Source organism: Podarcis gaigeae (assembly GCF_964106915.1).
Source record: "Podarcis gaigeae genome assembly, chromosome: 11".
Taxonomy (NCBI): domain Eukaryota; kingdom Metazoa; phylum Chordata; class Lepidosauria; order Squamata; family Lacertidae; genus Podarcis; species Podarcis gaigeae.
In genome coordinates this window covers 38,731,486-38,748,590 of record NC_139687.1, presented here as the reverse complement: position 1 = coordinate 38,748,590, position 17,105 = coordinate 38,731,486, and the positions used below count along the sequence as shown (strand labels likewise).

The 17,105-nt window shown below is 38.8% G+C and overlaps 1 protein-coding gene and 1 long non-coding RNA gene across 8 annotated transcripts in view; one reads left to right on the top strand and one right to left on the bottom strand.

Annotated features, from left to right (window-relative positions):
• ERBIN (erbb2 interacting protein) overlaps nucleotides 1-15,043 on the top strand; it is an 85,435-nt gene extending 70,392 nt beyond the window's left edge. For 4 of the 7 annotated variants that reach the window (XM_083703414.1, XM_083703412.1, XM_083703409.1 and 1 more), the window contains 6 exons: nucleotides 3,474-3,617; nucleotides 5,800-5,931; nucleotides 7,651-7,860; nucleotides 8,610-8,702; nucleotides 10,484-10,558; nucleotides 11,869-15,043. In XM_083703414.1, coding sequence (XP_083559540.1) covers nucleotides 3,474-3,617; nucleotides 5,800-5,931; nucleotides 7,651-7,860; nucleotides 8,610-8,702; nucleotides 10,484-10,558; nucleotides 11,869-11,973 — 759 coding nt within the window. In that variant the 3' untranslated portion in view covers nucleotides 11,974-15,043. The remainder of the gene's footprint in view (nucleotides 1-3,473; nucleotides 3,618-5,799; nucleotides 5,932-7,650; nucleotides 7,861-8,609; nucleotides 8,703-10,483; nucleotides 10,559-11,868) is intronic. The other 3 variants (XM_083703415.1, XM_083703413.1, XM_083703411.1) reach the window with 1 other exon arrangement.
• On the bottom strand, nucleotides 12,197-16,250 carry LOC310827602. The gene is made up of 2 exons (XR_014556460.1): nucleotides 15,938-16,250; nucleotides 12,197-15,701 (listed from the first exon to the last, which is right to left on the bottom strand). It is a non-coding gene; the product is annotated as an uncharacterized lncRNA (long non-coding RNA).
• Nucleotides 16,251-17,105: the final 855 nt, after the last annotated feature.

Here is a 17,105-nt window from a genome sequence, read left to right as displayed (position 1 = left end):
GTGTGTGTGTGTGTGTGTGTGTGTGTGTGTGTGTGTGTGTGTGTGTTCTGGTGCCCTGACCCCCTCAGGAATATTCCATTCCTGAATTTCAGCATTCTTTTCAAAAGGGTGAAGTCTTGTAATTCTTCTCCTTAAAACAATATAATTGGAAATGTGCAGGTATGGTTCCACCCTATTAAGCATGATACATATTTTGTACAGCGGAAGATTTCATTTACATATGTAGCAGAATGTGAGGGTAGAATGAAGGAATGTATCAATTTAGTGTGCAAGTAAAGGGTAAAGGGACCCCTGACTGTTAGGTCCAGTCGTGGCCGACTCTGGGGTTGCGATGCTCAGTTTGCTTTGCTGGCCAAGGGAGCTGGCGTACAGCTTCCGGGTCATGTGGCCAGCATGACTAAGCTGCTTCTGGCGAACTAGAGCAGCGCACGGAACGCCGTTTACCTTCCTGCTGGAGCAGTACCTATTTATCTACTTGCACCTTGACGTGCTTTTGAACTGCTAGGTTGGCAGGAGCAGAGACCGAGCAATGGGAGCTCACCCCGTCGTGGGGATTCAAACTGCCGACCTTCTGATCAGCAAGCCCCAGGCTCTGTGGTTTAACCCACAGCGCCACCCGTGTGCAAGTAGGGGATGCCATTTATGTACCAAGCTTCCTGAAAAACAAAAAACATCAGCACATCAAGGAGAGCTGTCTTCCTGCTGTGCTTATTTTCTGATAGCAGAACATGTTTGTTTGTTTGTTTGTTTGTTTGTTTTAAAAAATGTAAGGGATAATTCTAAAATGTAACTGAAATGATACTATTCATCCTAAAGCTTCAGAACTCTATCATCTCACCTCTTTCTGCTTCATGAACAGACTAGGTCAAGGTTTCCCAAACTTGGGTCTCCAACTGCTTTTGGACTACAACTCACATCATCCCTCTCTAGCAGGACCAGTGGTCAGGGATGATGGGAATTGTAGTCCAAAAACAGCTAAGGATTAATGCTGGGTTTAGACCCCGTCTAACATGGTCTCAGCTATGAGGGAGTCACTGCACGTCTCCTTTCCGCTATGTTCTGGAATGTCAGAAGTCTCAGATCACCACATAGCAAGAGGCCACAGTTGATTGGGAAGTAGCCTTCTTTTGTACAAGCCTGCATGGTAATTAAGATCAGCTACAAACTACAAAGTTTTTCAATTGTTTTGCAGCTTTTTTGTAATGAAACCCCCACATTTTGCAGCACCCTCAAAAGTTGGTTGCCGTCTTACTTTTTTTATTGAGATTTTTATAACAAATAAAACATTTCTGGTTGTTTTTTTTTACAATTCCAGTAGCAGAACTGTAAGGCAACATAAAATGTAGATTCTGGTTCAGAACATGTTTAATACACACGAGAGTATCCATACAAATTGATGAGAGGCCTGTGGTCTTCACAATGTGTAGTCTTTAACCCTTGTTCTGCCTACTTTCCTGGGAGCTCCTAAAGAAGCTGGTAATAGACCCTTTACATTGGAATGGGTATCAATAAAAGGTACTTTAAAAACAACAACTCTGTATTTGAAACTATTAACTGGCAAGTTCTGCTTCCCAAAGAGACAGATATATGTCATGATAAGTTATCTTGAAATCCTATGTTCGACTACTCAGAAGGCAATCCTGGTGGGCTCTTTGGGTGCACCAGTCTCATGCATACATTGAAAAACAAAAGGTGAAGAAGAGTAACTCTAGTATGGCCCCCACACTAAAACAGTAACCCATTTTGAGGGGCCCTTCAAAACTTGGGGTTTTCACTGAAAACAGTTGTAAAATTTTGTTTTGGGGGATGATCCTGGTTTGAGTATTAGTTTATGGGGTGCGGTTTAGAGGGGATTCCTGATTTCATGGTTCAAAGTTAATGAAGCTGTAAAGATCTTCAATAGAAGCTTCAATGACTCCTAAAATACATCTAGTTGAGGATCGATAAAAGGACCTTTTCAGTAGCTAGGCTCAGGCTTTGGACTTCCTCCTTCAGGAAAGCCTGCCGTGCTATCTTTCGAATAACATTTCACTGCATGTTAATGGCATGCTGTTGGAGAAAGTTTAAATTGTTTTATTGAGTAACTTTTGATTAATGTGCTTAACGTTTGTTGCTTTTAATTTTTGTAGTTTTTATGGTCTTTTTCTTATTTTATTGTTTTAATTGTTAGCTAGCTTGAACTCCTTTTGAGGAAAAGTAGAATAAAAATATTTTAAATATCACTTCTCTCTGCTGGGGAGCTATTGAAATGGGACATATATAAATAATAAAAATATTATTATTACAGTGCTCAGGATTTTAGCCTGTGTTTATCATTATTGGTTTCCTCATAACATCTAGTAATATTGCAAACATTTAGGAACTGTGAGTGTTTGTGTTTGAACCTTCCTGATTCATTTGTCAAGTCAGCTAACTTTGCAAAACTACCAGATTTGCTGCATTTGTTGTTCCTGTGTCCTTTATTGACTATATATATATATATATATATATATATATATATATATGATGATGATGATGATTTAAACCAATGTTGTCATAATCAGTATCAGCACCGGAAAGTGCTATCGCATCTTAAGTAAATGAAAATGGTTTGAAAATTCTAAACTTTGAAGATAAAACTTACTAGTCTTCTAAATTCAATTTAAGTCATGTTAAATTTCAGTACTTCTAATTTTGTGCTGGTTTTGAAAGACCAGAAAAGAGTGTTGGAAAAACTGCCCCCTAAAATACCAGCTACTCCCCATTTACCTGGGAGTTACATTCTGAACCCCTGTCTGCATATGCAAAATTGTGCAAAATTGGGGGGGGGGGTCACAAGTCTCAGCTCAGCTGGTGGGCAGGGGTGAAGCTTCCCTGCACCTCAGCTGGGTAACCTGCACTGTTCCTCCGGCTCACACGCTCCATGGATGGGCACATCTGATGAGTGAGGAAGAACCAGAGGGATGGCTGGGCTTGGTTGCCCAGGTGCTGCCCATTTCCAGATACCCGACCCTGTGTGTGTGTGTGTGTGTGTGTGTGTGTGCGCGCGCACGCGCAAATAAACTGCATGTAAGTGGGGAGTTGTCTGCAATGCAGAAATATGTCGAGGCAACGGTGTTTCTGCTCAGAATGAGCTTCCAGAAAAGTGTACTTCAGTCATCCACTTTCCCTTTTTGTAAACTTAGCTGTCCATAGATTATGTTGAGGATGTTTAAAACATGACGGCTAAACATGTTTTTCTTAGCGTTGTGCACATTCTGAATGGGCTTGTTTTTACGTAATTTGTGTGTCTGTTACGTCAGACTGCTTGTTACGTTACAACAAGTAAGATCACACGGCATGTCACTGAGGTTTTTTCTAGTCACAATGGGTGCATGATATTTCTTTTTTGCATGGTTATGCAGTATGTGTGTCCATACTGACTTGGTGTATAACGTGTCCCGTGGTTTATGCATGCTGCACTAATCTCTGTTATCTGTCCCCTCTTTATTCAGAGCATGCTGTCTAGGTCCTTTAATTCCAATTATGCTCCAGTTAGCAGCTTTCACTATGGCAGCTCTAGGGATCTGCATGGCAGCCAAGGCAATGTTGCCTTGAGTGTTGCAGACGGAAGGAGTTCTGGTGTTCACATTGTTCGTGTGAGTACATACATAAACAGGCTATTGTTAGTAAGAAATTGGAAGAGGCATGTGATAGTGCCTTTAAAACTGCACTTTTGTAATTGTGTAATTCTAGATTGTGGCTGATTCCACCCATTACTGTAATATGATGATTCAATAATGGAAATTATTGAAGAATTTTCTTTCAATATTTGTAATTTTTTAAAATGCTTTCTGCTAAAGCATCAGAGAAGAGCAGTTCTGAAATTAGACTTAATTTTTTAAATAATAATTTGGCATGTTCTGCCTACAAACCAACTGATAGCCATATAAAGATACTGAAGAGATTTATCCCTCGATTGGCAGGTGACCTTAGGGATTCTGCTTTTCAAGGATGGAAAAACAGCTTCCTTCCTTGAGATGTTTACATAATTCAATAGTTCTGAGCTAGTTTATTATCTTACAAGCATATCTGGTGTCAGTGTAACCTGATGGTTACTGCTTTCAGCCTGTGGAATTCTATGATAATACAGTATAAATAAATTGGAGTGGTAATTTTTATGTATTTCTATTGGCTCACACTGATGCTTTAGCTTTTCTATTCACTACCTGCCCTGTTATGTTTTCCCTTTTATTTTAACTTGTGTAATGTAATCAGAGCCCCCTATAAAAAGTGCTCTGTACGCTGATGAAACTATGTAAACAGTACTGCAGTTTTGTGTTACAAAGACATAGGCAGCAGCCAGAATCACAATTCTATATTCTGGGGTTCACGAGGATTCACCAACTTCTCCTCATAGATAATAGGGGAAATTTAATTTAGTAATATTCTGTAGTTATATATAATTAGTCATTTCTATGTTATGAGCCATCTATAGTCCCCCTCGTTTTTCTTGATTAAAAGTTAACTTAATATGTCCAAGGAACTTACACAACTCCACAAGCCTTTTTGTCTCTTTGGATTCTCTACTCAACATCATCATTAATTTTGTTTATAGGACATGAGGCCCGAACATTATCTTTGATTATTTCTTCTCAATATTCAATCTGTTTCCAAATCACATTGTATAACTTTGCAAAAATAAGACCATTCCTGTTTGCCTCTTGGCAAAAATTCCAGTTCATACTCAGGCCATCTTTCACCTTGTGTCCTGCAGCCTTCTCCTTTCTGGCCTTCATTTGCCACATCTTGGCACTCAAAAACAATTCACTTATCATATTTAATATCATATCATTTCCCTCTTTAGATCCCTGTACTGGCTTCCTGTCTGCTCCTGTATCCAACATAGCCTAGCCTGACCTTCCCTTCCCTTATTTTTCATTATCATATTGCAGTACATGCTGTCTCCAGCTCCAATATCCTCAGCCAACTGAATTCTTCCTGATGCATCACTCTGCACTTTCTCCTTGCTGTCCCGCCTGCCTCCCGGGGTCTTCCTCCATGTAACCTTTGGCTAAATCTTGACTCCTCATTCCTTATTATGTAATTTAGCATGTAACTGAACAAAACCATATTCTTTTCCTGTTGCCTTTGCGTTGTTAATCTTTCTTCCTTCTGTTGTTTCTCACTGATTTACATTTTAAGATCCTTGGAACAAGAATGTATCTTTTTATTGGTCAGTCTGTGAAGAGCTCTGCACGTTGATAGTGCTCTATTAATACTAATTAATAATAATAAGATGATGATGATGGTGATATGTTTGATACACAGCTCACAGTAGTTCCACTGAGCTGTTTTGGAACCCCATACTTCTGTCATAAAAAGAGAACAGCTGTCGTAGTCCCACCTACCTTTCAATTCCTGAGGGAAAATAAGCAATAGAAATTATATTTAGAGGAATTCATGCAAACTAAATTGTTAACATAGTTCAGCAAGACAAGGTGTTGGAAGTGGCAATGGTGAGGTTCATGTTCCAAAAAGTGGATGGGCATCGGGTAAATCTAGCAGAACAAAGTTAACAAAAGACTTTTGTGTTATGTTTGCAAATCCTTAAATAGCAACTGTTTAATGAATAGATTTATTATGCAGTTCAGAGTAAGTTCCAGTGTTGTTTCAAAAGCTGGAGTTAACATTTATGGTCCTCTCAAGGCTGATTAATATGATAAAATTCTTGAATGCACCAAAGTAATATGCTTAACAGTCATATGAACAAAATTGGCAATTCTTATATAGTGTGTTTACAATATAGCAGTAATGTTTGTATGCTTTTATCATTTAAAGCATCCCCAAACATCAACCTCAGTAGAGCAATGTCAGGAAGATGTATTCATTGCTGGACAGCAGAATTATTCATCTGCCACACTTAGCCTCAAAGATGTTGCTTCAGACAACATGAAGAAAGTTCCTGTGCAGGTAATAAGCTACAGGGATCACTCACAATCTATAAAAGTATTGTTCTGACACAATTATCTGGTTCAGGTGCAATGCTAAACTATGGATTCTGTGCTCCCACCTCCCTGTTCTGTTAACAAGAAGATCAAAAGCTTTCATTTCTAGTTAATTAATGGTTAATTATATCCAAATGCAGAACTGTGATAAATGTTAACTATGGTTTAGGGAAATTAATCACTGTGTGAAGCTGGTATGTTTCCCTAAATTATAGTTAAGGCAGACCAGAATTTGTCCAGGCTTGAGCATAATGAGTAAACCTCTTTGAAGTTTTTTTTAAATATATATACATACAATAAAGCGGTGTATAAATTTTATGAAATAATTAAATTAATTGCAGTGCAGTTTAATTATTTATTTAAATATTTAAATAAATAAAGTGCAGTTCACTTAGAATGGAAGCAGAAACTTCCCTTCTCGAGTGGCACTTGGGTTTCCATCTTCCATTTGCTTGAAGGAGGCAGAAAATGCGATCCTTTTACTAGATGTGAGCTGCTCGCCTTCCTTGGAGGCTCAGTTCATTTTCTGCCTTGCCTGAAGCGGGATTCAAATGCCGATCCATTCTGGCCTTATTGGTTTTCCAGTCTCCTGTTGTGGCTGCATTGTAGGAGCACAGGGGAGTTGGGAGCTCACAAGTCCAGACCTTGTTAACTGCAGCTGAACAAGGCCATTGTTATGGGCAAGAATTGCGTAGTGAAGAAAAAAAATGAGCAACTATTTACTTACCTAATTGTGTGTACTCAAGACAGGTTATAACACAGAAAATGTCAGCTGTTCTTTGCATGTCTACTCAGAAACAAGTCACATTGGACTCAGTGAGATTTACACCTGGATAGCTGTGTATAAAGTGGGAAAATAAATGCATTATTCATGCATTCATATAAGCCAGTGGTTCTCAAACCTTTTTCTCTGCGCCACACTTTCAGAATAATTTTTTTCTTGTGCCACACTGAATTTTTTGATAAAAATACATTTGAAAACAAAAATAAATAACTTCTAGCAATGCTTAATTTATAATATAGAACACAACTACTTTTAATATGATCATGGAACATCCAGAAAGTATAAAACAGTGCAGCTACTTAAGAACATGAATCATTCACAAAATATAATATAAATGAGTCTTCTCCAGCTCTCTGTTAAAACAGTAGTTCTAGATCACAACTATGTTGTCCTCAGTATCACTTGATGCTCTTGCTCTGATTTTGAAAAGATATCTATTCATATTATGCAAATAAAAAAGAATTTTTTTATACTATACTATAGTACACCGAAATGTTTAAATGTTTCTTTGATTGTCCTTGGATCTTACCATCACATTTGCTATCTTCCCCTGCCGCATCCTTTGAGAACCATAAGCAATATACTAAAACTTCAAAAGCAATTCAAAAATCTATGAGTACTTCCACCAAAAAAAATTATATGTTCCCTAATTGATTAGTTTAGCCCATTACCCAGTGGTCTAGTTTCTTCTAAACAAAAGTTGGAAAAAAATCCATTTCATTCCCATTTGTTTTGTGTATAATGCCATTAGATTTTTTAAAAAGAAGAATACAACAGACATGTTTGACAACAAAATCTCTTGTAAGTGTTGCAAAATCATTATCAGCTGAGCATCAAGATAATATATATGCATATTCTTGCGGATGTAAAATGTTGCTTAAGAATTATTCATTTATCCAGATACCTTTGACGAATGGGCAGATGTGCCAGCCTCCAAGACCTCAGGCAAACTATAGCCAAATCCATCATCCTGCTTCCCAAACAACTGTGGCAAGACATCCTTCTAGAGAGCAATTAATTGATTATCTAATGCTTAAAGTTGCCCATCAGCCACCCTATAGTCAGTCCCAGGGTCCATCAAGGCAAAGCCACGAGATGTCAAAGCAAGAGGTAAGGGCAAAAGTTACGACTTAATGAATAAATTCTCAGATTGTTCTGCATTGGAAACATTTACTTGGTTGAGACCTTGCGAATGTCCTTTACTGATGACCTGTCACCTTAATAATAATAATAATAATAATAATAATAATAATAATAATTTTTTATTTATATCCCCGCCCTCCCCGGCCAGAGCCAGGCTCAGTGTGGCTAAAAACACAGTAAAAACATAATAGGGGGAAAAGAGGGGGGGACGAGAAGAAAAAAGCCAAACCAACTTAAAATATAGGTTAGAATGCAATTTAAAATGCAGCCTCATTTTAAAACAGCTGATAAATCAAGACCATAAGGGGAGGGAAACATAAGGGTCAGACCGAGTCCAAACCAAAGGCCAGGCGGAACAGCTCTGTCTTGCAGGCCCTGCGGAAAAATGTCAAGTCCCGCAGGGCGTTCCACCACATCGGGGCCAGTGCTGAAAAGGCCCACTTATTACCACTGTTATTCATGCTTCCATATAATTTTTTTCAGGAATATGCCCAATATGCTTAGAGAAATATTTGTTTATTTATTTAGTAAGTATTTCACTTTGAGTAACCCATACAAAACAAATACAAAGAATATAAAATTTTAAAGCATTGGTGAACTTGAAAATATAGAAGTATAGCATAGTATTATGTGATATAAAAAATGGATTATGTATTGGCTGCAGTTTTTCCATGAACTTGAGCATGCAGAACAAATCAATTTTCTGATTTTCTTAGATAAGAGTGAGAATTGAAAAGGATCCAGAGCTTGGATTTAGTATATCAGGAGGAATCGGTGGTAGAGGAAATCCCTTCAGGCCTGAAGATGATGTGAGTATTAAATAGATCCAGTCTCTTTGGGTACGGTTATTGTTTGGGAGGTCTTTATTGAGGAGGAACTCTTTGATGTATTAAAGGTTTTATGATTAATGCATTTTTTTCTTTCAGACTTCCCATGCTTCCTTTTGGGAAGAAGGATGGACTATATTAACCATAAATAAATAGTTGTAAACAGTTGCATTTGTGTGTGTGTGTGTATACACACATACAGGGATGCAGGTGGCACTGTGGTCTAAACCACAGAGCCTAGGACTTGCTGACCAGAAGGTTGGCGGTTTGAATCCCCGCGACGGGATGAGCTCCCGTTGCTCGGTCCCAGCTCCTGCCAACCTAGCAGTTCGAAAGCACATCAAAGTGCAAGTAGATAAATAGGTAAACAGCGTTTCTGTGCACTGCTCTGGTTTGCCAGAAGTAGCTTAGTCATGCTGGCCACATGAGTTGAAAACTGTCTGCGGACAAATGCTGGCTCCCTCGGCCAGTAAAGTGAGATGAGCGCTGCAACCCCAGAGTCGTCCGTGACTGGACTTAACGGTCAGGGGTCCCTTTACACACACATACATGCACTTCACCCACCCCCAGCATTAATAAACATTATTTTTCACTCTTTTTCTTGTGCTGTTATCTAACCAGCTACACAATAGGAAGAGAGAGATGGTGGAGGTGGAAGGACCTCATAAGCCCAATATTGAGTTTAGCTCTGTGTGCAAAGAATTGTTAAGATGGAATATGTAATAATTACTACTTAAGAAAAAGAAAAACAGGCTGGATAGAGTTAAACTTGAGGAAAGTAGGTATTTGGAAAACACAATTCCTGTTGTCGCAGGAAATTATAGAACTACCATAATGTTGATGAATTTTAGTTTCATGGTAGTCTGGCTAATTTAATAAAGCAAACTTCATATCATAGGCCAGACTTCATATCATACGCCAATATGTAATACATTCCCTACAACACGAGGTTTTAGCTGTACGCCTTATCCAGCGAATTCTTTTGAGTGATGAAATTGAAAGGCTTGCCAGACTTCTCTTTTAAAACCTTACTTTCAAAAGTAAGATTTACCATACTTATGTATGGTAAAATAAACAGGTAATATTCAGCATTAGTTATACTCGGAGTAGACTAATTAAAATCAATTGACTTAAGTCTGTCAATTTCAGTGGATCTGCTCAGATTATGACTGAGTTTCATATCACCTAGTGCCCTGCTGGATGCTGTTCATTTTACAAATGGAGGAATAGTGGGGTTCGGGTCAATTGATTGCTGGTAAGATAGGAAGAAAGCCTAAGAAAACAAGGAGAATCTTTCCTCCAAAGCAAACCCTCTAACCTGAAGGCAGCTAAGCCAAATTAGGTGTTAATAGAAAGCTGTTCTGTTGTGGCTAACTTCACTTATGTCAATTTTTTTCCCCCTTAAAAAAAATGTTTAGGGGTACCCCTGTGTTTCCCCAGAAAAAAATAGCACTGGCATGTTGTTTTTCTAGCCCATGGGACAAATATCTTGCAGTCCTAGTGCAGCATTGGATAAGACAAAAACAAGTGAAAATTTATTTGCAATAGTGACTACAAGGCCAGCCCAGTATTTTGAACCACTGTGCACATGCACAGTGGGACTTTCGACTTTGCCTTGCACAGTTTTTGATACAACTTCTAGGATGATGCAGAGAATCTGCCATTCAAATATAAAAGTCAAAATCCCTACTGCAGATATAGAGGGTTGTGTTCCAATAAACCAGCATGTATGTATTTAACATTTGTTTCCTGTTCACTTGAAGGGTATATTTGTAACCAGGGTACAGCCTGAAGGACCAGCATCTAAACTGTTGCAGCCAGGCGATAAAATTATTCAGGTAATGTAGCTTAAAGCAATTTACCAATTATTAATGTTGATCACTATAGCAGCCTTCAAAATATTGTCTCTTTTCCCCATCTCTTATCCGCTCCGTCACTTCTGATCGCAAGTTTCTGAATATTCTTCAAAAGCAACTACACAAACATCTAATTATTGTAGACAATTCTAGATGCTACCAGAGCATGGATAACAGAGGCCGGGCTACCTCTGTCCATGAGAGACCACCACTGAGGCTACTTGGGCCTGCAGTGACATAGCTTGATCCAGGACTTACGTCCAGGCTACACACTTGATAATTTAGGAGCAAGACAAGTCCATCCAGAACAAGTTTAATACCTATAAACAGTGCTTTTTTTCCTTTAAGAAATGTTTAGGGGTACTCTCATTTTCCTACTCATATTGAAATACTGCCCCTCAATGAGGCCAAACTTAGATTCACAAAATGTTTAGGAGTATGCATACCCCCCAGAAAAAAGGACTGTCTGTAAACCACAGAACTTCTGTTTCATTGGAATTGAGTGTCAGTTTATTGGCCCTTATTCCAGCCCCTTATGGAATATAGGCACCATTCCCATACCTTCATTGCTCCACCTTAATTTAATAAAAGAGAGGGGTGGGGAAAGGGGTGTTGTCAGCATGCTGGTGGCATCTTACATAGCAATTCCATATACATGCTAGAAAGGAGGGGACATGACAAAACCCTGAAGTAGTTCCCCAGAACTACCTTCTAGAATTGGCTCTCCAGGTAGGAGTGGAACCACCTTATCATCATACCTTAAACTTCCAGTGCAAAGAGCCTCTCCCGGATACCATGGCCAGTGGGTAATAACAATCTCTGAGAGGTCCAAGAGAATTATCAGGGTTGCATTTCTTCTGTCTTTCTCATGGTTTACACTAGGGGTGGCCAACTCCCGAGAGACTGCGATCTACTTTCAGAATTAAAATCTGATCTATCCCCGTTTTTTGGGGGGGGGGTCAGATCAAAGTTATTGAGCTTTTTTTAGGGAGGGAAAGGAAGCCAGAGATCGACCGACGATCTACCAAAACCTTGCAGGGATCGACCTGTTGGACAGCCCAACATACACCATCTATCAGGACAACCCAGGCAGTATCAGCATATCACACTATCAATTTAACCTTCCCTTTGGTTCTTCTGCTACTGCTTTGAAGAAGAACCAAAGAAGAACCACTGTCACTTCCAGCAATCTCAAAACAACCATCAAATTTAGAGTTGGCTAAACAGGTAAAATAAACTGTTATTGAAAAGGTTTTCCTCTGTACTTAACAGGATTTAAATCTTCTTTCCAGGCTAATGGATATAGCTTCATCAATATTGATCATGGACAAGCGGTATCCTTACTAAAGACTTTTCAGAACACAGTGGAACTCATCATTGTTCGAGAACTTTCTTAAATACTGTGGAGGAAGGAGAAACGTCCACGTGATGCTTTGAAGGACTTGTGGGAAACTGAATATTTTGATTATTTTTATATACAAAAACTTTTAAAATTATGTACAGTAATAAAATAATATTGTGGTTATAGGGGGGAAACCACTGTAAAGAACATAGATAAAACAGTTTTGGAAATGCATATTGTAGTCAACCTTGTTGAGTTTTAAAGCATTGTAGCAATCAAAAATCACTCCTCCAAAAACAAACCTGTGGTGTATTTTGTACAGATGGTAGGTTTATTTTTGGATAACGCATACACATAACTAAACTTTGTGTACAAGGAGCCTCCATTGTAGCCAATGGACAGATGGCAGGGCTTTCTGTCCTGTAGCTGTTTGTTGCCTTTTTTTTTTTTTTTTGTTCACCTGGTTTTAATGTCTTTGTTGAAACCACTTCTGTAGATGTGGATAAGATTTGATATGTTGGCTTTGCTATGTGCATATTGTACAGATGAATGGGTAGATGGAAGGTGGGGCTGGCTGGGATAATTTTGAAAGGCCAGGTAAAATGGCCATGAAAGTATGGGATCAAGAAAGAAAGAGGGAAACGAGTTAGCATGAGAATGTATATCTACCAATAGAAAAATGCAATAAAATGTGAAGTCTTTTTAGAGAGACTATAAATACACTTCTGGGAGTTCTACAGGATTGGCTCATATCACATCAACTGACTGTCTTATTTGTTTTCTTTAATTTAACTTTGAGTGTTTTTAATCACACGACTTTTTTCACCTGTGCTGTGGAGTTGTGCCCAGAGACTCCTGTCTGTTACGGAAATCCCCAGTTTTGTGCAAAAGGGTGATTTTCTTCTGCCTTGTATTAAATACTCCATTTTCAACCTATTTATAGATTTTTAAAAAAACGAAAAAGAAAAAACTAAATGGCCAGTTTGTTTGTTTTTAAACTGTGTTGCCTGTAACTCATCACCTATATATCTATCACATGTGTGCATGTTCCAAACCTCTAACTTACTCTGCCAGAAAAAAGCTTCATTCTTTTTAATGGGGTTCATGGCAGTGAGGCCTGTGGGGACTGGGCTGCCCAGAAGTAAATGGTTCAGGAAAGGGTTAGGAAAGAAACCGTGATTTTGTTTGGCCTTGAATTGCCTTGTTAGACTAAAAGGAAACAATATGTTTGGAGCTAGGTAACCAAAGCCAGTGAAACTGTTGCAGAGTGATGGGAGAATTGCTGTTGGGAAGTTGTAGAGCAAAGGGATGGGGACTTGTGACCCACCAGTTTGTAATGATCTTTCTCAAAGGGCTGTTCCTACAGGTGACATTAAATGTGAACTAGACACTTGAGAGTCATTAAAGGGTTTCTAACTATATTAACGTAATAGTGATTTACCACAGGCTGCCTTTGTTCCTTATTACTTGTATAAAATATTGGATTATACATATTTAATTTTGTTTATGACAAACATTATGTTTATTTTCCTCTTTTTTCTTTATATAACAGAGATGAGATTGCCTAACCTATAGGGTAATAAGTAATACATGGTTATTATGGACCAGAGAAAAGTGCCATAGAAGACCAATAACTGTTTTTTTAAAGGCGAATTATTAATCTGTCATTGGAGCAATATTCAGTTACTGCAGTTTTTAATAAGTAGAAATTGGTAGTTTTAAAGTGAAATTAGCAAAAGCACCAGCCTACTATAGTGTTTGGAAAGATGTGCTGGAACAGAAAGGAACCTGTATACTTAACAGATAAAGGCAGTACTTTTTAAATACACAGACTCCAATGATATTGCACTCAAAGATGTTATCACCTGCATATTGTACTGTGTATAGTTTTTGATAATTTTAATTGAAACCCTTTAACAACTCTTTGTACATTAATTTTAGTTGATTTTCATTAATATTTACATAGGAATTGATTTTTATATTAGCAAAAATGTGCTGTATTTTGGTAAAGTTCACTTATTTTCTGTGTGCTGTTAATCTTTAAAGAAAATGAGAAACATAGCTATATAATGGCAGGCTTCAGTGTTACCATGCTTCTAAAAGTGTCTTTTAAATTTCTCTACTTTTTATTGAGAATTCAAAAATTTACATTCATTGCTTTTAATTATATTAGTAACTTCAGCCTTTTAAAAGGGAATATCGACAAATCAGTCCTAATCTGAGGATTTGAGGCATAAACTATAATCATGGTAAGGGCAAAAAGTCCCAAATCAGAACTGATTCTTTATTGATCATGGACACCATTTATCTTTGACAACATCAGGTTGAAATAAAGTGTTCAAATTCAGTTTTGTATGAAATAACAAGCAGTGTAAACCATGCTGTTAGAATTTAATTTAGTTGAATAGCTTTGTACAATAGTGTTGCCAAAAAGAATAATTGTTTGTTGAGAGAATTTAAAGAAACTTTGTGGCCTTCTAGGGGTTGGGGTTTTTTTATTTTATTTTACTTTTTGATGCAAGGAACTAGAAAAAGTATATCAAACATTGGAAATCAAACATTGATGATACTTTAAAAAAAGACATGTTGGATGCATTATACCATTTGTGTTGGATGATGGTGAAATGAAGCTGTGGAAGAAAGCTCATTCAAAACAGAAGATCATTATTCAGAAGCCGTGGATTTTTAATGTTTCTCATCTTGTCAGATAAGATATATCTGCACACTTGGTTGCTTTGGCATCGAATGAATAAAGTATTTGTCAACTCAATATTCTTTTCATGACAGTTCATTAAAGAATCAGTTCAAATGACAAATTCTGGGGGGAAACCCCACATATTTATTGTGTAAATACATTTTTTACTTTTTTTGACTGGAGTTTCAAAAATGTGTATATAATTGAAAACACATCCTATGAACACAATCATAGCAATAAGCAACACACAGAATCAAGCCTTTATCATTAATTTGCTGTACTACTTTTTAAAAAAGTAACTATTCCCTTATTAGCAGCTATGTAATGTTTTTATTGATCAGCATTTATTCAGCATTCCAAATTTTGTATATAATTAAATTGTTTCTGAAGTAACACATGGAGAATAGATAATAAACTAATGCTCTTTAAATCGCTGTGTAATTTACTGATTTCACTACATCAATCTGAAATTTTCTAAATCATTTGAATCTACCACTGATAACATTCTATAATCAAGCAGAGATTCTTGGAATTTTCTCTTTGTTTTAAATACCCTTATTTGTATTGGATTTTAAGTCCCTTTGAAGGAAAGTGCTGCCTCAAACCAGAAGATGATCCTAGTCCATTGGTCATGTTGGATGGGACTGATCTGGCTGGTGTTCTCTCTTCTATCCTGTGGGCATTTGGGAGGCAGTTAGTCAAGCATTGAGGGTGATTATGCCTGCAATAGCAACCTTGGGAGAACTTTGGCAGGAAGCCTCTGGGAGAACCAGTGACCCAACCTTAAAGAGCGGAGTGCAGCCTCTGCAATAGTTAGCTCTTGTAGAGCAGTTATCTGATAAGTGATTAGCTTTTTTACAGGTGGTACAACACTAGTCCTCTCGGGGAACAGCCAGCATGGTGCCCTCCTGAAGTGGTTGGACTACAGCTCCCAGCAGCACGGGCATCCTGGGAGTTGTAGTCCCAACAATATCTGGAAGGTACCACATTGGCTACACCCTGCTCTAGATGAATCTGTACGTAAGTACTCTACTCTTGGGAGAAGAGTAGATTCAACAGTGGCACAGTATAATCTTATACAGTGGTACCTCGGGTTAAGTACTTAATTCGTTCCGGAGGTCCGTACTTAACCTGAAACTGTTCTTAACCTGAAGCACCACTTTAGCTAATGGGGCCTCCTGCTGCTGCCGCGCCACCGGAGCATGATTTCTGTTTTCATCCTGAAGCAAAGTTCTTAACCTGAAGCACTATTTCTGGGTTAGCGGAGTCTGTAACCTGAAGCGTGTGTAACCTGAAGCATATGTAACCCGAGGTACATGGCTACTCAGAAGTAAGTCCTACTGTATTCAATGAGGCTTACTCTCAGTGTGTGCATAAGACTGCAGCTTTAACCGGACACCAGAGATATCTCTAGGGTCCCTTATGGACTTGGCAAGGATCTGTATTGGCACTCCCCCCCCCCAACTCCAGGGCTAATGCTCTCTTCTGTGTGCATGCAAAATCTCTAGTTATTTAAGGGCAGAGGGAAAGGCACTTTGCACATGCTCAGGGACCCCTTTTAAACTCTACTACAGTACAACTTTGCATCTTTGGGAGTGGAGACCAGGTACTGAAAATAGTTCAGTCCTGGCCCAAATTCATACCGATTGGCCCCAATTCCCAGGTCCCTCACAATCTGTCAGCTTCCTATCCCCCCTCCTCTCTCTCACACACCTCCCTGTCTTTGCACGCCACCAAGCAGAGATGTTTTTAGGGTAGTGCAACTGGTTCATCCACAATGGGTGCTGTGCCGCAGGGGGCTTCACAACGATGTTATAGAATGGGCGCCAAATTTTAGCGTTGTGTAGGGTGCCACTGAAATGTGAGAGCCCAAAGTCTGGCACTGAGCATAACTGGAGGAGAAGCAAGATGGAGCCATGTGAAACTGCACACTTTGCCTCTAGGTTGCTCCCCTCCTGGCCAGGGAGACCTCAGACACCTTGCTCACTTGCTCATTCTTGTCCTCCCACCCATCCTTCCATACCTATCCCATGGGTTGACCCAGCTAGTGGTTTTGGTGGTGTGGTCCATGTAGACTTTGTTGTTGTAGTTGTTGTAGTCGCAAGCTACCTCTCAGCCCTTGGTTAACAGCAGCTGCTGCTCACTCATCTTTTCTGCTGCTGCTACAGCAGCAGCAGCCCCATACAAAGAGCTCAGCAACTCATGCAAAGGATTTTGTTTTTCTTGTAAATTTCTTCTCAGGAAAAGGTTGCAACATCTGAGGTTAATGACACATTGTGTGATGAAAGCAAATAGATAGATGGTTTTTCACCCTCCTAATACTAGACCAGAAGGAGTGTTTCCACCTCCATCATTCAGCCCAGACACTGAGATTTAGCTCCAAGGGCCTTCTGGCAGTTAACTCATTGCAAGAAGTGAGATTACAGGGAACCAGGCAGAGGGCCTTCTCGGCAGTCACGCCTGCCCTGTGGAATGCTCTCCAGTCAGATCTC